Source organism: Rhinoderma darwinii, chromosome 1 (assembly GCF_050947455.1).
Source record: "Rhinoderma darwinii isolate aRhiDar2 chromosome 1, aRhiDar2.hap1, whole genome shotgun sequence".
NCBI classification, from domain to species: domain Eukaryota; kingdom Metazoa; phylum Chordata; class Amphibia; order Anura; family Rhinodermatidae; genus Rhinoderma; species Rhinoderma darwinii.
This window is the reverse complement of record NC_134687.1, coordinates 424,343,074-424,365,515: the sequence shown is the minus strand read 5'-3', so window position 1 is coordinate 424,365,515 and position 22,442 is coordinate 424,343,074. Positions and strand designations below refer to the sequence as shown.

The 22,442-nt window shown below is 44.4% G+C and overlaps 1 protein-coding gene across 3 annotated transcripts in view; it reads left to right on the top strand.

Moving 5' to 3' along the window:
• The window catches only part of EMID1 (EMI domain containing 1), a 137,203-nt gene that overhangs the window by 28,496 nt on the left and 86,265 nt on the right, over nt 1–22,442 (top strand). For all 3 annotated transcript variants that reach the window (XM_075830024.1, XM_075830033.1, XM_075830043.1), the window contains exon 4: nt 20,246–20,335. In XM_075830024.1, the coding sequence (XP_075686139.1) occupies nt 20,246–20,335 (90 nt within the window). The remainder of the gene's footprint in view (nt 1–20,245; nt 20,336–22,442) is intronic.

Here is a 22,442-nt window from a genome sequence, read left to right as displayed (position 1 = left end):
GTCAGGAGCAGAGCAGGAGTCCCAGGCAGAGAGCTAGTAGTGCTCTGCCTGGAACTATGGCTCTGGGGTTGCCCCTGACAACACTGTCCATATATGGAATATAAGGAATCCCCAGCCACAGCGTTGGCAATGCTCTGGCTGGGGATTCCACTCCTAGAAGGAGCCCCAAAGGCGCTACCTTCAGAAAGGGGGGCTGTGTGGCACTACCAGGGAGGGGGTTTGTGTGACACTACCAGGGAGGGGGCTGTGTGGCACTACCAGGAAGGGGGGCTGTGTGGCACTATCAGGAAGGGGGGCTGTGTGGCACTACATGGGAGGAGGGCTGTGTGGCACTACCTGGGAGGAGGGGGCTGTGTAGCACTATCTGGGAGGGGGGCTGTGTGGCACTACCTGGGAGGAGGGGGTAGTGTGGCACTACCTGGGAGGGGGGCTGTGTTACACTATCTACAAATGGCACTACATTTATGGGGGTACTAACTTCTATATGGGGGCATAAACAGGGCCTAACGTCTATATGGGGGCACAAAGTGATGTTTTCTGTCATTTTACCTCCGCCGTGAGTTCCCCCGCAAAGGTGCCTACTAAGTCTGTGTAGCCCAAGGGCCCACATAAACCTGGAGCTGGCCCTGATGCCTGCTTTAATGCCCTTAGTATTAATGCCCTATTTTATGCCCTCACTCAGTAATAATGCCCCCTTTTATGACCCCAGTCAGCTTTCTTATGTCCTATAGTAATGCCCCCCCCCCCCATTAATAGTGTTTCTTTAAACTTCTGAAAGAAAAAAAAACATACATTCACCTAACCCCGCTCGTCCGTTCTGATTACAAGTTGGGACTTCTTGCTCTCTATGCGTTCAGAAGCCCGACCCAGGTGGCAGAATGCAGTGACGTCATCAGCATGCTCCTGGTATCTCATAGGTCGTAGGCCAAAATAATACAGTGGCCTATGAAAGTAAAAGCTGGGGCAGGGACCCAATAGCTCTCTGCTCCACCACTGTTCAACTCTTAGCAAACTCATTCTGTGAGTTTGCATTGTCTATATCTTTAAGGCTGAGCTGTTGTTACTCCTGGATACTTTCACTTCACAATAATAGCACTTACAGTTGACTGGGGAAGATCTAGCAGATCATAAATTTCACAAACTGGCAAAGGTGGCATCCTATGACCATACGACCCATATTACTAGTAATGTTTTAATATAGAGATTGCTGTGTGCTTGATTTTATGCACCTGTTTGCAATGGGTTTAGCTGAAACACCTAAACTCAATAATACTTTTGGACATGTAGTGTATAAATGAATCTTGTCTCTTTGAAACACTAGTATACTAATAAAATCATTATTATATCAGGGTAAAGGTTTTTTCCCTTTATGTCAAAAAAGTTATTCTTGCATTTGACATGCCCATCTTATATTGTAAATTACTGGGGATTTCACTGTTGGTAGTCCCAAACGGTTAAGCTGTTACTGGAATTTCAATGTTTAGGCTAGGCCAGTTATTTATGCGTCTTTTTCACCAAAATCGGGATTAATTTTTTTTTTAAATGTCTTGTTTGGCTTTATTTAAAAAAAACCAAAAACAACCCATCAAAAACTGCAACAAACTGCTCCTGTGAATTTGGCCTTATGCTAGTTTAATCTGCAGTTACATAGGGGAAGCATTACAGGGCTACTAATTGGAATCAGTAAACATTGGGTGGAGCAGTTTCGAAGAGGTGCATTCGACATGGCTTTCAGGGTTAAATATAAAAGGGGGTTGTCAAGTGAGATACCCCCTCTGTAATCTAAACATGCCCAAAAAAAGACCTCTTTATTTTTGCGGCACTTTCCAAAAAACTGCTCAGTAAATATGGTGCAGGAAATGACTGGCCATGATATGGAGATACTTTGCAGAAGATATTGAGACATTTCTTAAATGACAACTACCTAATAAATGATTGCCATAATAACTCCCATTAGCTGCTAATGCAATCTGAAAATCCACTGTGTTTTTCTCAAGTATCTTTTAGCAGGCAGCAAATTGAATGGGATCCAACTATAGCCTGTCAAAAAAAACATCTGATGCCTGTTGACTGGTAGAGGGTAAGCCACAGGCATCTTATTAAAACGTGACTAACTTTGTGAATTCACTGTATTGCTGATCATGTACTGATCTTGAGTTAAATCCTGTATTATACTGCAGAGCTGTACTCACAATTCACAGCAGCTTAACTGAACTCCTATAATGCAGTGAGACAATTTGTTATTCCTACATCAGATGACTATACAGTACCTTGTGTAAGGATGCACCTTCCCAGAAAGCAAATGACCAGGGCAAGCTATGTGCATAAATTGAACTATCACGGAATAGTGGGAGATTTCAGCTCTGAAGCCAGAATTGTAAATACAGATCTTTTTAAAAATGCAGTCTGTAACTCATTGCAGGATAAGTAATTTAATGTATTTGCAATGTTACTCAACTTTTTATATACTGTAGATCATGTATTTAAATTATAAAATGGTATTGAAAGATGAACATTACAGCATTAAATTCAAGAAATACTATTTAAGCAATTGTTGACTTATTGTTACAAAAACTCCAGTCATGATAAAATTTTACATCGAAAACTTCCCTTTAAGATAAATTTTTTAAGTCTTTAGCAAGCCATAGTTTTAAGCAAGCCATAAATAAAAGATAGTTTAGGCAGAGCAGCCAATTTGGGTGTGATCGGCTAGCAACCTATTGCCTATGGCCCACCATAGACATTAGATCAGTAGATTCCACCAACATATATTCCGGCCATACACGAGATAGTTGTTGCTCAAACAAGCTTGTTCGTCTGACGTCAAATTTCTGCAAACCCATGCTTGGCGTGGCTGAGCATGCATGTTTATATCGATAGTAAGAGGGGAATAAGCATCTACCAGACACTTAGCCTACTGGTTTCCCTTGGGAACAAAGGACCGGGCATGTTGAAATAAAACATGCCCGATCCCTTTTTCCCCCAACATCCCCAAATATAATTTGGCAGACCCTCATACACATGAGATCTTTGGCTGATCCTGTCGATATTGGTGGCTTCAGACAATTTTTCTGTCATGTGTATGGCCAGCTTGAGATAATAGCCATTACCTGCTTCAATGTACTATACTGTGTTAGTGAATACAGGGAGCACCCTGTGATATCCCATGTGTTATTTTGGAGGCTATAGCACAGCTATTAAAAAAAACAAAAAAAAACAGTTGCTACATCATATTTGTTTTCCGTTCTGCATATGTGTTTTCCTCCACTGTTTGATAGGAGATCTTGTCAGCACAAACCACAGATTGAGATTTAATGCCCCCTCAATTCTCACAGTAATGAGGAACCTTCCAGATATTAGGCATTGTGTGATTTGTTGATATAAACCAGTGCGTATGTTATAATGTAATAAGGCACATGGTCATGCCATTTTCAGGCTTTTGGCATAGATCGACTCTTTTGCATTCTCCTCTTTATTTGAGTTACCCCATACTTATCATATTTTATATTTTATGCTGCATTAGGGCATGTCTTCTGCTCCGCTCATATGAATATATCTGTTTAGTCTTATTGATAAACTTGTACAGTGTTTTTATTTGTTTTCTCTGTGCTTACCATGGTGCTTAAGGTCCGGCATGCTTACATTTTCATACCTTCTTCTTAAAAATAGCAGAAATGCACTGTGAATAATTTCAATGAGTTATAATAATAGGATTTTATTTAACACATTTTGTTTAAAGAGGCTCTGTCACCAGATTCTCAAACCCCTATTTCCTATTGCATGTGATCGGCGCTGCAATGTAGATAACAGTAACATTATTATTTTTTTTAAACGTTCATTTTTGGCCAAGTTATGAGCTATTTTATATATATATGCAAATGAGGTTTGAAATGGACAACTGGGCGTGTTTTTTTTTCGTTATGTCCAACTGGGCGTGTATTGTGTTTTTAACTGGGCGTGTTTAAGTGTATGTCACTGACCAATCAGTGACCAGTCAGCATCATACACTCCTCTACATTTATTTACACAGCAGCGATGTGCAGCCACATAAACAGAGATTAACGTTAATCAAGTGTCCTGATAATGAATACACATGAAATCCAGCCTGGACGTCATGTGTATTCAGAATCCTGACACTTCTGACTCTTTTCTTTGAGATTTCTAGCAAGGGAAACGAAATCTCGCGAGATTACGGAGGTAAATGAGATTTCGTTTCCCTTGCTAGAAATCTCAAAGAAAAGATTCAGAAGTGTCAGGATTCTGAGTACACATGACGTCCAGGCTGGATTTCATGTGTATTCATTATCAGGACACTTGATTAACGTTAATCTCTGTTTATGTGGCTGCACATCGCTGCTGTGTAAATGAATGTAGAGGAGTGTATGATGCTGACTGGTCACTGATTGGTCAGCGTCATACAGGTAAACACGCCCAGTTAAAAACACAATACACTCCCAGTTGGACATAACGAAAAAAAAACGCCCAGTTGTCCATTTCAAACCTCATTTGCATATATATAAAATAGCTCATAACTTGGCCAAAAATGAACATTTAAAAAAAAACGAAAACGTTACTGTTATCTACATTGCAGCGCCGATCACATGCAATAGGAGATAGGGATTTGAGAATCTGGTGACAGAGCCTCTGGCCTCATGCACATACGTGCATGGAATTTGTATAGCATTACATGTAGTCACTATGGATTAATATTATGTCTATGGCGACATGCTGTACCTGATATTATATTGAAAAATACATAGTTTTTTGTTTTTTTTGTCGAAATCTGAAAGGTAAAATATTATGCCATGTTCCATGAGATGTTGTACTTTGGAGATATTCTTTCCTAGAAGCATTATTAGAATATCATTAAGTTACTAGTATCACAGAAACCCCTGTACGACTGCTTTGTAATAAAGTTTTGTAAAACCTTTGCAATATGGCATGCTGTAATGATCTAATATCTACAATATCCAGGGAAAGGGCCGACCAGAGGGCACACCCCTTTCCAGGGACTTTGGTTAGGAACAAGGTACTAAGGTGCCTATAACTAGTTCAGTGATTATTTTTCTCTGGATAATGTTAGCTGATAGGGGACCAGACTAAAAATAAGAGGGATTGGAGATACAATTGCTATGAGCAATTGACTTCAAACAGAAGTCTATATAAACGCACCAGGAACGGTAACACGAATAGGGATGAAGCGAGATGAGGCAATTCAGAAGTTGGCAATGGGAGTCAGGCGGAGACATATAGGGTACCAGGGGTGAGACATAACGAAGTCAGAAAGCCAGGGGCTCATTGCATTGGCAGCTGGCATGGAAAGATATCTCTGAGGCGGGGCTAGATGAGTATGTGACATTCGGGGGAACATACCATCATTTTTTCTATCACTTCCATCTGAATTGGTAAGAAAAAACTTCCATATGACTTCCATATGAAATTGGAGGCACACAGGGGTATATCAAGGGCCCTCAAGATCTCTATTGGTGCTGTATTACTTTTACTATTACTATTGTTTTCTTTCAAAAAGCCTTATTGAGACATAACTACTTAAAGCAACTCATTTTTTATGGGGGGAGGGTTCCAAAAAAAGTAACTTCTACTGCCATGAATTCTGCACGTTATCCTTGTTAACTATTATATATATTATTTATACTCAAGTGTATTTCTCTTGTTATTTATGAACATTGCATAATGATTGTATTAATAATGGTTAGAATTAAAATATATTATTTTTTTTAAATGCATTTGGATAAATATCTAATGGTGGTCATCATTTAATATGAATTTCTCCATGTGGTTGACAAGCTGTCAACATGATATATGCTAGAAAATCAGATTCTACATATGGAAAACAGTATATATGTAAATCTACTCTAGGGTTTATGTACCATTCAGGCAGCCCATGCAGAGGCTATAAGTGTAATGGCCGGGGTAGGGAGACAGACAGGTGAGCCCTAATCTAGCCGCCACTCAGTCCCCGCCTACTTGCACGACCCATCCTAGGCGACGGCGTACAACAGGGCGACGGTCCCTACGCTCAATACGTGAACAACAGACAAACAGACAAGGGTACACAGAAGCTAAGGGAAATGGGGCAGTTGCCCACGGCAACACCTTGAGCAACACGAGTAGTAAATGAGCCGAGTCAAACCAGGAGTGAACGAGGTACCAAACGCAGAGCAGGAGCGTAGTCAGTAAAGCCAGGGTCAATCTAAAGCAGAGGTCAATAGTACTAGCAGAACAGCAGAGCCAGGAAACAGGACAGAATAACAAGCAAAGGAGGAGCAGGAAATGAAGGTATAAATAGACCAAGGGCGGGAGCTAGAACCCTCTGGCCAGGCTGTGATAGGTTCTCCCACTCCTCAGCTTACCAGCCTGAGTGGTAGCAGATGCAGACTGTATCAGACCTAGGAGCAGATGCAGACTGATTAACCAGGGGCGTTGACACACAAGCTGTGTCTGGCAAATCCTTTACAATAAGGCCTTCAAAGAGAGGGAAGCCACCCCTGTTTGGGACCATCCCTTTTTCCTATTGGGTGACAAGAACTCTATAGATGAGCTGCATTGTTAGGAAACAGAGTTCATGAAAACATTGTGGAGAAGGAACCAAGCACCAGGCCCTTTTGTCCTGGGTGGCAAAATATAACCATTATTTAGGTTTTGATATGGTTGTTGGGAGGCAACAGTAAAATTGATACTCAAAATGTATTAAAGGGTCTAGAACAGGGGTCTCAAACTCGGCCGGGTAAGTGGGCCGCATATAGAAAAAATGGGAAGTTGACGGGCCGCATTACTTTCAAATTTGATACAATACAAAATTATCAATCAATTAGTTATTTGAACTACAATAACACTATATTACTATAATAATAATACTACATTACTATAATAATAGCGCTAGGTTTAAAATTTGAGATATTTCTCCACGTGCTTATTTCAACAATCCAGCTTTCCAGTTTAAGTGTCGCTAAATGCAGTCCGGCAGCTCAGTTGGCAGCGTTTGGCAGAAACACATGTCAAGATTGGGCAGCCCCTTTTTAGATAGTGCCACAGTGCCCTCAGTGGATGCTGCCGCAGTGCCCTTGATGGATGTTTCCGCAGTGCCCTCGGTGGATGCTGCCGCAGTGCCCTCGGTGGATGCTGCCGCAGTGCCCTCGGTGGATTCTGCCGCAGTGTCCTCTGTGGATGCTGCCGCAGAGTCCTCTGTGGATGTTGCCGCATTGCCCTCTGTGGATGCTGCCGCATTGCCCTCGGTGGATGTTGCCGCAGTGCCCTCGGTGGATGCTGCTGCAGTGCCCTCGGTGGATGCTGCCGCAGAGTCCTCTGTAGATGCTGCCGCAGTGACCTCTGTAGATAATGCAATACACCCCTAGATAAGGCCACAGTGCCCTCTGTAGATGCTGCCACAGTGCCCTCCGCAGATGCTGCCACAGTGCCCTCCGCAGATGCTGCCACAGTGCCCTCCCCAGATGCTGCCACAGTGCCCTCCGCTAATGCTGCCACAGTGCCCTCCGCTGATGCTGCCACAGTGCCCTCCGCTGATGCTGCCACAGTGATGTCAGGGTCTTGCCCAGAGCTGGAGTCCCGGAGCAGAGGCGCTTCTAGCACTCGAACTACAGTAGAGTTGTGACTGCAGCTCTGGATTTGTTTGGAGTATGGGACCTGATGTTACAGTACAGTTGTGACTTCAGCACTGGATGTGACTGGAGTATAGGACATGATGTTACAGTAGAGTTATGACTGCAGCTCTGGATGTGGCTGGAGTATAAGACATGATGTTACAGTAGAGTTGTGACTGCAGCTCTGGATGTGACTGGAGTATAGCACAAAATATAATAGTAGAGTTGTGACTGGAGCTCTGGATTTGTTTGGAGTATAAGACAAGATGTTTGCATCTGCAAATACTGATCTTGCAGTAGAATTGTGAGTGTAGCTGTGGATGTCTCTGGAGTATAGTACATGATGTTACAGTAGAGTGGTGACTGCAGCTCTGGATGTGACTGGAGTAAAGTACATGATATAATAGTAGAGTTGTGCGTGCAGCCTGGGATCTATATATATGGACAGAGATGTCAGGGGCAACCCCAGAGCTGGAGTCCCGGGCAGAGCGCTAGTAGGCTCTTCCTGGGACTCCAGCTGTGCTCTTGACATCACTGGGACTCCTGCTCTGGGGAAGCCCCTGACATCATTGTCGATGTATGGACAGCAATGTCAGAGGCTTCCCCAGAGCAGAGCCTATACTAGCGCTCTGCCCGGGACTCCGCTCTGGGGAAGACCCTGACACACTGTCCATATATGGACAGCGATGTCAGGGAATTCCACAGAGTCCCGGAGCAGAGCCTATACTAGCGCTTTGCACGGGACTCAGGCTCTGGGGAAGCCCCAGACATCGTGTGTCCAAACATGGACAGCGATGTCAGGGAGTTCCACAAAGTCCCGGAGCAGAGCCGATACTAGCGCTCTGCCCGGGACTCCGCTCTGGGGAAGACCCTGACACACTGTCCATATATAGGCAGCAATGTCAGGGAATTCCACAGAGTCCCGGAGCAGAGCCGATACTAGCGCTCTGCCCGGGACTCCGCTCTGGGGAAGACCCTGACAGACTGTCCATATATGGGCAGCGATGTCAGGGAATTCCACAGAGTCCCGGAGCAGAGCCTATACTAGCGCTCTGCACGGGAATCCGGCTCTGGGGAAGACCCAGACACACTGTCCATATATGGGCGGCGATGTCAGGGAATTCCACAGAGTCCCGGATCAGAGCCGATACTAGCGCTCTGCCCGGGACTTCTCTCTGGGGAAGACCCTGACACACTGTCCATATGTTGACAGCGATGTCAGGGAATTCCACAGAGTCCCGGAGCAGAGCCGATACTAGCGCTCTGCCCAGGACTCCGCTCTGGGGAAGACCCTGACACACTGTCCATATATGGGCAGCGATGTCAGGGAATTCCACAGAGTCCCGGAGCAGAGCCGATACTAGCACTCTGCCCGGGACTCCGCTCTGGGGAAGACCAAGACACACTGTCCATATATGGGCAGCGATGTCAGGGAATTCCACAGAGTCCTGGAGCAGAGCCGATACTAGCGCTCTGCCCGGGACTCCTCTCTGGGGAAGACCCTGACACACTGTCCATAAGTTGACAGCGATGTCAGGGAATTCCACAGAGTCCCGGAGCAGAGCCTGTACTAGCGCTCTGTCCGGGACTCTGGCTCTGGGGAAGCCCCAGACATCACTGTTCATATGTGGACAGCGATGTCAGGGAATTCCAGAGTCTCGGAGCAGAGCCGATACTAGCAGCTCTGTGTCCCGCGGGCCGCAGATGACAGCCCCAGGGGCTTGAGACCCCTGGTCTAGACTGTAGCCTAAATGTTTTTAAAAAAACATTTTCATATACCCTATAGGGAAATTTTGACTTAAAGAGGATTTGTCACTAGTTTAGTAATGTCCTATCTCCTGTCACACTGATAATGCTGGTGAAAATTGTGTCCCAAAATGTTTGTTATTTTAAAAGTTATGAGCTTTTTTCTAAATAAGCAAATGAGGCTATACTTGACAAATGGGTGTCAACACCAGCGATTCTCCTGAGGTGGAGCTACCTCACAGCCTCTGACAATGTCCAATTAGCATGAAGCTGCTTCACACAGTATGAGAGACAGTCTAGAGGGAAGGGGATCACTTCAAACAACCGTATCTCGGGCTGTGGACCACCTAGAACAGTGGTTCTGGCATATGAAAGATGATTCTAATCTTTCATATGACACCAGGATTGCCAGCTGTGAAACAACCGGAGATATCATCAGTTGAAAACACAGTTGGGAATGGAAGCTGTATACTATATGATCAGGCTGTGTTGCTGGGCAGGGAAGGGGAAGAAGCTGTATGATGATTGGACAGCGTCATACAGAAAACATTACACTGCCCAGAGTGAAAAGAAAGAGTAACCTCCTATTTGGCTATTATAGCCAAATTACCATATTTAGAAAAATGCTTATAACTTTGCACATAATAAACATTTTTGAAAAAAAATTACACTGTAGTTATCAGCATCATAGCGCCTATTAGATTAGTGAGGAGATAGGGCATTAATAAACTACCAACAGATACTCTTTAATGGAGGGCGAACCTCTGTTCAGGATCCTCATCTCTTGGCCAGAGTAGAAAACGATTACCAAGAGCATTTCTTGCACTAGAGGACCTTTTTCTGTATTACACAGACAACCCATTGATATTAATTGGCATTGTGTAAATGCTTAATTTCCCCTGTGGTGCTACTACAGGGGAATGGAACACGTAATGCAAGGTTTACCCATAGATTACAGCTGATCGCTGGAGGTCCCAGCAGGGATGACAGTTTGTGATCAGCTTATTGTCAAGGGACCATTCTAATAAGAAAGGATTGTCCACAGTGTCAGTTTCACACAAAAAAAAATATGATATTGATGCTGTCTAGGAGTAGAATCAGGTTATAAACCACTATCAACCCTCTAAGAAAAAATAAATAAAACGTGTGTAGAGAACATATAAGGATTTGATACACAACAAGGTAATCATATAATGTCTATTAGGTATGATAAGTAGTGAATTTAAAGAGGTTATACAGTAGCAGAAAATGTTATGGCAAATACAGTGAAGGAAATAAGTATTTGATCCCTTGCTGATTTTGTAAGTTTGCCCACTGTCAAACACATGAACAGTCTAGAATTTTTAGGCTAGGTTAATTTTACCAGTGAGAGATAGATTATATATATATAAAAAAAAAAAAAAACAGAAAATCACATAGTCAAAATTATATATATTTATTTGCATTGTGCACAGAGAAATAAGTATTTGATCCCCTACCAACCATTAAGAGTTCAGCCTCCTCCAGACCAGTTACACGCTCCAAATCAACTTGGTGCCTGCATTAAAGAAAGCTGTCTTACATGTTCACCTGTATAAAAGACTCCTGTCCACAGACTCAATTAATCAGTCTGACTCTAACCTCTACAACATGGGCAAGACCAAAGAGCTTTCTAAGGATGTGCAACAGCCCGATGGGGATGAGGGAAAGTGCGGAGACCAATGTTGGGAGTTGTAGTACTCACGGTGGCTGTAGTCCTCTCACACTCCTGCGGAGCTGGCACAGTGAAGGAGGGGGATCTGCATATGTATGGGTGGTAGTTGTTGATTCCCCCTGGGGCACACCCTGTGGTGCTGTCTCCTGGTGGATGGGATATGGGGTGCCCTTGTTGTTAGTGGGTGCAGTGCAGATTAACACGCAGGAGACGGTTATGTAACTTGGTATAATAATAACTCACAGTTTCTTTACTGGAAGATTGCAGGCTGCAGCTTGGCTCCACATAGAAGTTATTATCCAGCTAGGGCAGACCGGATGAGTCAGGCTGAGACAGTTTCCTATCTGCAAGCAGCAAAATAAACTTTCTTCTCTCTTGCTTTCCTTCTCTTTACGCAGGTTTGTTTCCCTGTATTAATTTCTAGTTCAGGCCAGAAGCTTTCTGAACTAAATATGCTGTGAGGCCCAGTATTATCTCAGCTCTCCTCACAGGCTGTCTTCCCTCGTTCCTCTCCTGGAACCGACTCCTCTACAACTTTCTGCTGCAAAGCCTCATGGGAACTGCCTCAGACCCTCCTCTCCAGCCACACCCTTTACAGGCTGGAAAAATAGATTTGCATCACTAGGTGGCAGCATAACACAACATATAACATTATGTTCAATGCATTACAATGTAAACAATACTCCTCTATGGTATTGTCAGGACACTACATACACCCCTGCTTTAACAAAAGCCGTCCTCGGCGTCTGCAACGATGGAGGAACTGCAACCCTAGGAATGGAAAAGTCAGGCACATATCAAGCATATATTAAAACAGTTCAATATATTACTTTCACGAAGAGTCTCATCAGTCCTTTAAGGCACTAGAATAAGGAATATGGGCGACGACTCTTGTTCAATGTAAAGTTCCTGTATCAACTGTTGGGGAACAGGGATGTGGATTCCTCATATAAACTTGTGGGGTACAAGAGTTCGTAACCCAACCGGGACAGTGTCCAAAAGTTCGGCACAGAATAACTTGGGTAAATATAGCAAAGTCATTCAATGTTCAAGTAAAAAAATATGAGGTAGAGAAAATTTTCAATTCTATGATGAAACAGTTAGTCGAGATACCTGGCGGGTAATTTACCCCTGGTGCTCCTCTCTGGTCTTCTAATAGGTTCTTCCTCGAAGAAAGCTGGTTCTGGGTTCATCTGTTGCTCTGGGCTGGCTGAAGACCCTGGCTGTGATGTTATTGGAGTCTCAACTTGATCCGGAACACTTTTGTCAGGGACAATGAAGGAAATTAAAGGCCCAAAGAACCAATCCAAAGGAGAAAAATCAGGCATCTGTGTCTCTGGTGACGGTAAAAGTTTCTCAACAACAGGAGGTTTCTCAACGATTTCAGCCTCTGCAGGAACAAACTCTTTTTGACACAATTTAATTCTGTTACGATGGACTACTTGAGGTGCTCGGCCTTCTTTCACTATTTCGTACACGGCTGTGTCAGGATATGGGATGGCTTTGATGGTGTACGGTTCTGTTTCCCACTTGGTGTCCAGTTTGCTCGTTCTGTGATTATTCTTGAGCCAAACATGATCACCAATCTTAAAAGGCTCGGCTCTAGCATGCAAGTCAAAGTCCATTTGTTGCTTCTTGCGGGCTTCCTCCATTCGACTTTCAACAATTTTGTTGGCATCAGCCAGACGTCTCTGGTGGTCACTCACCCAATCGGTTCGTGGCAACGGGTTGATGGCATCAGGCACTGACACATCCAGGTCTAAGTCAGCTGGTAATTTGCCCTGACGACCAAACATGAGGTAGTAGGGAGTGTACCCAGTGGAACAGTGTACAGTGTTGTTGTACATGTAAACTAACTCTGGTAGCAGGGTTGGCCAATTAGTCCTCCTGTGAGATGGCACAGTCCTCAGCATCTCTATAAGCGTCTGGTTCATCTTTTCACAGGGGCCATTGCCTTGTGGGTGGTAAGCTGTTGTACGGAGCTTCTGACAACTGTAGAGAGAACACAGTTCTTGGAATAGCTGAGATTCAAATGCTGACCCTCTGTCAGTCAGGATCTTCTCAGGACATCCATAGGGTAGCATGAAGTATCTCCAGAAAACAGCGGCAGTGGTTTTGGCTGTCAAGTCTCGGACAGGTACTGCAACCGCAAACTTGGTGTAGTGGTCGATGATGGTCATTGCATATGTGTATCCAGATCTGCTAGGCTCAAATTTGACATGATCTATGGCCACGATCTCCAAAGGTCGGTGACTTACGATGGGATGTAATGGAGCCTTCTGATCATGTTTTTCACCTCTGCTTAGAACACAAGCTTGACACTCTCTACACCAATTCTCAATATCTTCACGCATTCCTACCCAATAGAAGCGTCTGCGGACTGTGGCTTCTGTTTTTTGTACACCGAAGTGTCCCGATCTGTCATGGTAGGCTTCTAGTACTGTTCTTGCATCTCGACGGGGTACTACTACTTGATGTAGACGGTCACCAGTGATGGGATCCAGAGTGCTGCGTAGCATCAGACCTTTTTTTATGAAGAGTCGTCTCCTCTGTCTCCAGAGACGGATTAATTCAGGGTCTACATTGCCACGACGAAGTCTCTCAGGTACTCTTCTACTGACGAGAAAATCTTGCAGCTCTCCCATCACCCGACTCTCTGCTTGAAGTTTAATCCATTGCTCCTTTTCTTGGAGTGATTCTGAACTCTGTTGCTGGGAGCAAAGTCCTTTCTCCATTATGGTGATTGTGTTCTGCTGGGTGAAGCGGTTGTAGAAGGATGGCATTTCTACTTCTTCCCAGTCTTCTTCATTCTGAGCAGGTACTTCATCGGTTGGCAGGCGGGATAATGCGTCCGCATTCTCATTGGATTTGCCGGTTCTGTACCTGACCACGAAGTCGTAGTTTGCAAGACGAGATGCCCACCTTTGCTCTAGGGCTCCCAGCCTGGCTGTGTTCAGATGTGCAAGGGGGTTGTTGTCTGTGTAGACTACGAATGGTGTTGCCGCGAGGTAGTCTTTGTACTTCTCGGTTACAGCCTACACTAACGCGAGGAACTCCAATTTGAACGAGCTGTAATTTTGGTCATTTCGTTCAGTCCCTTTAAGCCCTCGGCTGCCAAAGGCTATTACCCGTTCTCTTCCCTCTTGCATTTGGGTCAGGATGGCTCCAAGACCTTTCTTGCTGGCATCCGTGTAGAGGCAGAAAGGTTGACTGTAGTCTGGATAACCAAGGATGGGTGGCTCAATCAGCTTCTGTTTCAGCAGCTGGAAGGCAATCTCTTGATCCTCAGTCCATTCAATAGGAATTGGTCTTTTCAGATGTTCCTTTGAGTGTCCTCTAAGAAGCTCTTGTAGAGGCTCTGCAATCTGGGCGAAATAGGGTATAAAGCGCCTGTAATAACCTGCGAATCCCAGGAAACTTCTCACCTCTTTTACTGTGGTGGGAGTAGGCCAATCCTTCACAACAGCAATCTTTTCTGGGTCAGGCATCACACCCTCAGAGCTAACAACGTGTCCCAAGTAGTTGACTTGTGGCTTCAGCAGATGGCACTTGGAGGGTTTCACCTTGAGACCATGCTTAATGAGAACCTGGAAGACCTCAGCCAGATGTTGTAGGTGGTCTTCATAGGACTTAGAGTAGATGATCACGTCATCCAAATACAGCAGAACAGTCTCAAAGTTCTTGTGGCCCAGACAGCGCTCCATCAACCTCTGAAAAGTTCCAGGTGCGTTACAGAGTCCAAAGGGCATGCAATTGAATTCAAATAGGCCCATGGGAGTGGTAAATGCTGTCTTCTCAATGTCTTCTGGGGCCATAGGTACCTGCCAGTACCCACTTGTCAAATCCAGGGTGGAGAAATAAGCAGCTTTTCCCAAAGCAGTCAAGGACTCTTCTATGCGTGGTAGAGGATAGGCATCTTTGTGGGTTATATTGTTAATTTTCCGGTAGTCTACGCAGAATCGCATCTTGCCATCTTTCTTTTTGACTAAGACAATAGGTGCAGCCCAAGGGCTGTGACTGTCCCGAATCACCTTGGCATCCTTCATTTCTTTTATCATCTTCTTGACAGGTTGGTACATAGTGGGTGGTATGGGCCGGTATCTCTCTTCAATTGGAGGATGAGAGCCAGTTGGGATATTGTGCTTCATTATGCTGGTCTTCCCGAAATCCAGGGGATGTTTACTGAAGGCCTGATGGTATTCTCTTGAGACTTCCAATACTCCTTCAATTTGTTCAGCAGGCGTGGCAATATCCCCAACACAAATTTCTGACCACCATGGTGTAGAGGAATTCTCTTCTTGTGTACTCTGTATTTGAGTGGACTGTTGGGCAGCAACTGTTGAAACTTCCACAATGTCTTGGAATGTGACCTGTAATAACTGGGCAACAGAGTAGTATTTCTTTAATTCCACAGGGATGTCACTCAGATTCAAGAGGCGGATGGGTACCTTTCCGTGGGAAACGGTCACTAGACTTCTTGCAGCAAGCACCATAGGATGTTCTTCAAGATGGAGGGGTTCTACTAAGGCTTGGTAATCTTGGCCTCGTATCCCTGGGCGAGCATGGCACCACAGCAGGGTTTCGGTACCGGGTTTCAGGATCACTGGACGGGCATCTCTAATTCGGGCACGGCAGATCTCTCCTCTGACGTTGGCAAACTTCTGCTGAGCGCACAGCACACGAATAGTCTGTTGGATTACTTTCTGCGCAGAGTGTGAAGCTGTTGGCAGGGATCGGTGTAGGGCATCTAGCATTTCCCCATAACAATTCCTTAGGATGTTCATTCCGAGCACCACTGGAGGCATGTTTTCATCATGGACCTTTACTACGATCACACCTTGCTGTGTTAGGTTAGTCTCTCCCACTTGAACGGTGGGTTCCCAGTAACCTTGCAGGGGTACTGTCTGACCATTGCCTGCAATAACATTCAGCCAAACTTCTGGTGGCTGCATCAATAGGTCGCTGCTCCAGTATTTCTCAAACATGGCTTTCCGTATGGTGGTGACTTGCGAACCAGTGTCCAGCAGAGCTGTAAAGGGTACCCCATTAATGTGGATGGTGACTAATGGATGGGGCCCGACATACCTGGTCAGCCAATTTGGATCTTCTGGACCTAGTGTTCTTCCACCCGAGGGATGTTCTTTTGACCGCCAGCACTCTCTCTCCACATGACCACTTTTGTGGCAGTGTCTGCAGATGGGCCTTCTATGAGTATCAAACCTGTCTGTAGGCAATCTTCCAGATCTCCTGTAGTATCCCTTGCTCGCACTGTCAGTAGGACGACTCCTATGCTGTGGGGATTCACACTCTGGCTGAGGACGCATCTCTAACTGTTCAAGCTTATGACACACCTTCTCCAAACTCTTGGTCAGGATTGCGACTTGGTCCTTTAAATCAGCCACTGCATCTGGAATCTGTACTTGTGCACCCTTTGCAGCAATGAGATTATTTCCTGGCGACACAGGACACATGAGTTTAGCATCTCCATAACTGTCAGCAAGACACACAGCAAATTTGGTTGATTCTTGGTTGAGTTCTACCCCCAGGATTCTGATGGACAATTCTTTAAAATCCAGGAACGTACTTTCAGGATGTTGAGCAGACAGCATCTTTAGTTGACTTTTCAGAGACTTTGTTTCAGCTCCTTCAATAAACTGCTCCCGCAGTGTGTTATCTGCATTCTGTGCTTCACGTGGGTCCACTTCTATAACGGCCCTCAGTGCCTCCTGTAGGGATAAAGCATAGTCTCTAAGGGACTCACCGGGCTGTTGTTTCTTGCTAAAGAAGCGCATTTTCAATTCTGATACCGTCCTGGTTTTAAAGGTGACCAGTAGTCTTTCAAGAATCTGTTCTACTGTCTTTCGTTCTGCATGAGGCCATGACTTTACCTCTCTCAATGCAGCGCCCCCTAGCTGGCCAATGAGAATTTCCACCTTCTGTTCTGTTGACACTGGATATAACCGGAACATAGCAAGCATTTTCTCTTTAAATTCTCTCAGGGTATGTGATTCACCTTTGTAGCGGGGGAGCCAGGGTGCTCCAAAATAATACGGCATGGTCAGCGTCATCATATGCCTGGTTGTGGGTGATCCACCTCGGCTGGGGGAGCCGTTATCGCTGTCGTCAGACATTTCTAATATAAATTCCTATCGTTGCCCCTAGCAACGAGATGCTCAGTAGCAGAATGTGTAGTAAGTCTCTTATTTTTGCTCACTGATGCGATAAGTTCATCTTTACTTGGGCTGAATTGTAAAAACTTTCAGCGGTACTCACTGTTTTGGAGCTGGAACCTCTTTCTCTGTCTTTTTGGAATATAAGCGGCCGCTGTGACTCAGATTCTGTACTTTTCAAGATGGCGGCGCCCATCTACTTCCAGTGGTTCCGGCTTGTTTCTCCTTCCCCACTGCAACAGTAGGTAGGAACTTTGGTTCCACTGTAGTGGTCTGTAACATGAGGTTCCTTGCTGTTGCTGGGCAGATTCTCTGCTTTCCCGCCTTCAAGTGAGCGGGGGTGGAACTAAGAGCAGTTGTGATGCAGCAAACAATTCAATGTAAACAGTCTCTAATGTCACTTTTCTTCTGCTAAAACAATGATCAATTCAATGTAAAAGTCTCTAATCACATTCACTGTCAGTACAGCAATTTCCATCACAAGTTCCATAAGTAAAACACAGTCTTTCCAAGATGGCTGCTTAACCCCACATGTGCTGGTGATAATTTCTTGCAACAATAAAGTCTCTTTAGCAGGCACAGAGGTGTGTTAATCCTGTTCGTGACGCCAATTTATGTGCAACAGCCCGATGGGGATGAGGGAAAGTGCGGAGACCAATGTTGGGAGTTGTAGTACTCACGGTGGCTGTAGTCCTCTCACACTCCTGCGGAGCTGGCACAGTGAAGGAGGGGGATCTGCATATGTATGGGTGGTAGTTGTTGATTCCCCCTGGGGCACACCCTGTGGTGCTGTCTCCTGGTGGATGGGATATGGGGTGCCCTTGTTGTTAGTGGGTGCAGTGCAGAGTAACACGCAGGAGACGGTGATGTAACTTGGTATAATAATAACTCACAGTTTCTTTACTGGAAGATTGCAGGCTGCAGCTTGGCTCCACATAGAAGTTATTATCCAGCTAGGGCAGACCGGATGAGTCAGGCTGAGACAGTTTCCTATCTGCAAGCAGCAAAATAAACTTTCTTCTCTCTTGCTTTCCTTCTCTTTACGCAGGTTTGTTTCCCTGTATTAATTTCTAGTTCAGGCCAGAAGCTTTCTGAACTAAATATGCTGTGAGGCCCAGTATTATCTCAGCTCTCCTCACAGGCTGTCTTCCCTCGTTCCTCTCCTGGAACCGACTCCTCTACAACTTTCTGCTGCAAAGCCTCATGGGAACTGCCTCAGACCCTCCTCTCCAGCCACACCCTTTACAGGCTGGAAAAATAGATTTGCATCACTAGGTGGCAGCATAACACAACATATAACATTATGTTCAATGCATTACAATGTAAACAATACTCCTCTATGGTATTGTCAGGACACTACAGATGTCAAAATCTCAACTCGTGGGGTATCCTTGATCCTGAGGAAAGTGAGAGCTCAGCCGAAAACTACATGGGGGGAACTTGTTAATGATCCCAAGGCAGCTGGGACCACAGTCACCAAGAAAGCCATTGGTAACACATTACGCCGTAATGGATTAAAATCCTGCAGTGCCCGCAAGGTCCCCCTGCTCAAGAAGGCACATGTACAGGCCCGTCTGAAGTTTGCAAATGAACATCTGGATGATTCTGAGAGTGATTGGGAGAAGGTGCTGTGGTCAGATGAGACCAAAATTGAGCTCTTTGGCATTAACTCAACTCGCCGTGTTTGGAGGAAGAGAAATGCTGCCTATGACCCAAAGAACACCGTCCCCACTGTCAAGCATGGAGGTGGAAACATTATGTTTTGGGGGTGTTTCTCTGCTTAGGGCACAGGACTACTTCACCGCATCAATGGGAGAATGGATGGAGCCATGTACCGTCAAATCCTGAGTGACAACCTCCTTCCCTCCACCAGGACATTAAAAATCGCTCGTGGCTGGGTCTTCCAGCACGACAATGACCCGAAACATACAGCCAAGGCAACAAAGGAGTGGCTCAAAAAGAAGTAAGGTCATGGAGTGGCCTAGCCAGTCTCCAGACCTTAATCCCATCGAAAACTTATGGAGGGAGCTGAAGAACCGAGTTGCCAAGCGACAGCCTCGAAATCTTAATGATTTACAGATGATCTGCAAAGAGGAGTGGGCCAAAATTCCATCTAACATGTGTGCAAACCTCATCATCAACTACAAAAAAACGTCTGACTGCTGTGCTTGCCAACAAGGGTTTTGCCACCAAGTATTAAGTCTTGTTTGTCAAAGGGATCAAATACTTATTTCTCTGTGCACAATGCAAATAAATATATATAATTTTGACAATGTGATTTTTTTTATATAATCTATCTCTCACTGGTAAAATTAACCTAGCCTAAAAATTCTAGACTGTTCATGTCTTTGACAGTGGGCAAACTTACAAAATCAGCAAGGGATCAAGTACTTATTTCCTTCACTGTATGTAGTAATTTCAAATTAGGTGACTTACTCCTATACTTGACATACTTGTTGGGCGCCTATTCCCCGTATGAAAATACAGTCACATGGTCCCAGAAGTTCTTTCCACTTCGATTACGTGCCGACACAGTGCCACGTGATTGAGATTGCTCTACCCTTCCTTGTGGTGGCGTGTCATCAAAGCACAGGACCGCAATGGGGCTGGCCCTGAGACAATGCTGATGAAGTAAACCAGCCCCCTTCTTCCACACTGCTGTCTCGTTCCCTGCGCATGTGCATTGTAACAGAGCGGATCTCATGAAACAATCACAGCTGTAAAAATAGACATGTGCAGAGCGGATGGTGGGACATACAGATGATGAGTGGAAAAAAGGGTAAGACGTGGAAACTGCAAGTCTCACCCATAATATGGAAGTTTCAGAGCGGCAACAACATTATAACAGAGTGTGTTGAATAACGCAAAAGATATGATTTTGTGCAGGCAGAGTGGATTTAGCAATGTGTAATGCTGATAACACATATTTGTGGAGATTTTGGTGTCTTTTTATGCTCCCTGGATAACCCCTTTAAACTGCTAGACATAAAATATATATATATATATTTTTTTAGGTCTTACATCCTTGGCTGAGGTACAAGATGCGCCACGCACCAGTACTGTTGTTCGAAAATTGCCTCCTAGGGAAGGGGCTAGCTTCTCAGGTAACTCATATTATTAACAAGAATACTTATTGTTTTACAGCAGGAAAGTGAAGGCTTCTTTTTGCCGTTAAGAAAATAAAAAGAAAGAAAAACTTTTTGAGAAGTTGATAAAATACCAAAATATTACTCACATGATCCATAGTTTTGGATGGATCATCTTCACATGCACCTTTATATTATAGGTATACTGTTATATATCTGGCCTTAAAATGGGTTATCTTCATTTTTTAAATAAGGAAAGAAGAAATATTATTATAATAATAGTTAATAATAATAATAATTATTAATAATACTAATAATAATAATATGTGTTCTGTTTGATCGCATAGTAAGAGTAAATCTCGTAAACTGTGGCTGTATAGTAGACGTTATTTGTTTTACATGTTCTCCCTACTTGTTTATCCATACAGGATTGCTGTACAAACAGGGAAAATATATTGCTGTCTCTTTCTGCATTCCAAGTATAGGAGCCATAGAGGTTGCTACGTATAAATGATCATGCAGGTAGCACATACAAATGAACAATGGTTTCCTTGCAGACCCCGTCTCTGAGATCAGTGTATTGGGACATCATTTTAACAAACCATGCATGTAGACCTACTCCGTTCTTTTACCCTAATGCCTCATGCACACAATAGTGTGCGCAGGCCGAGTCCTATCAGTGATCCTTGGAAAGATAGGACATGTCCTATCTTTCCACGGATCGGAGAACCGGGTCAGTTTTCACAGACCCGATTCACCCGCTAAAGTGAATGGGTCCGTGAAGACCATCAGGTGCCTCTCGAATGCCGTTAAAAACGACCCGAGTGGCACATCGGTCGTGTGCAACTGGCATTAGGGTTTGTTCACACGTAGAAAAGAAGTGGCTGAAAATTACGGAGCTGTTTTCAAGGGAAAACAGCCTATCATTTCAAGGAATTTTTGAAGCTGAAAATTAAGATTCTTTCAATTTGATGCTTCTTTTGAGGCTTTTTTTTTAAGTGACATGCTAATTTGTTTTACAAAGCTTCTTTTTACAAGGCGTTTTTTTAATTCAGCAGCGTAAAAATACACCTCATGTGAACAGCACAGTGTATTTCCCATTTATATCAATGGCAAACTGTTTGCAGGCTTATTTCAAGTGTATTTTGGAGCGTAAAATTAGGCGTTTATGCTCCAAAATTAGCCTGAAAATCAGCCGTATGAATATACCCTCATTTACAAAACCATGAAAAAAACGCCTTTAAGGCCTCACTCACACGAGCATGGCGTTTTTGCGCACGCAAAAACCACTTAACAGCTCCGTGTGGCAGCAGCATATGATGCGCGGCTGCGTGACTTCAATGGGTGCGTGATTTGCGCAAAACGCCGAAAGAACGGACATGTCGTGACTTTTTTTCAGCGGACTCACGCTGAGTAAAAATCACGCACATGTCCACACGGCCCCATAGACTAATATAGGTCCGTGCGACGTGCGTGAAAAGCACGCGCGTTGCACGGACGTGATTCCCATTCGTCTGAATAAAGAATAAACAAGATAAATACTATACAGTGATGCAAGCTAAGAGGTAGCATTTAAATAGAGGCATTTTTATTTTAAAAGAAGATGCAAAATTCGGATATGTCAAAAATGAAAACCACAGTCCATCTCCGCGTGATGGACTACAGGGAAACTTCAGGGAATTTGATTTTTATACATATCTATATCTATTAATAGGATTGCTGCAAGTATAGATTTGCCAAGGTGAAGAAAAATTGTACATTGTAGCCATTCTAGCTGCTCCATGCCATTCTAGCATGGAATGGCATGGAGTTCTAGGGAAGACGATCGTGGGCTTCAAAACAGGCTGTGCCATAATGGAGTCCTTGACTGGGGCAGGGACCAGGATATCTATCACCAAGGGTGTGCATACCATAGAGGTTGTCCATGCAGCATCTATGGGGCACTTGAGAAAGGGTAGCCCAGCTAAAGCTACCCCTATCCCCCCATTTCTGTGTGTTGTGTCAACATGCACAGTGCTTTCCCTTAAAATACAGCAACTGTAGCAAACAAGGGAGGAAAAAAGCTAGAAGCTAATCTCCCCATCTCTTTTACAAGAAACAGGAATTAGTTGAGGGAGAGGGCGAG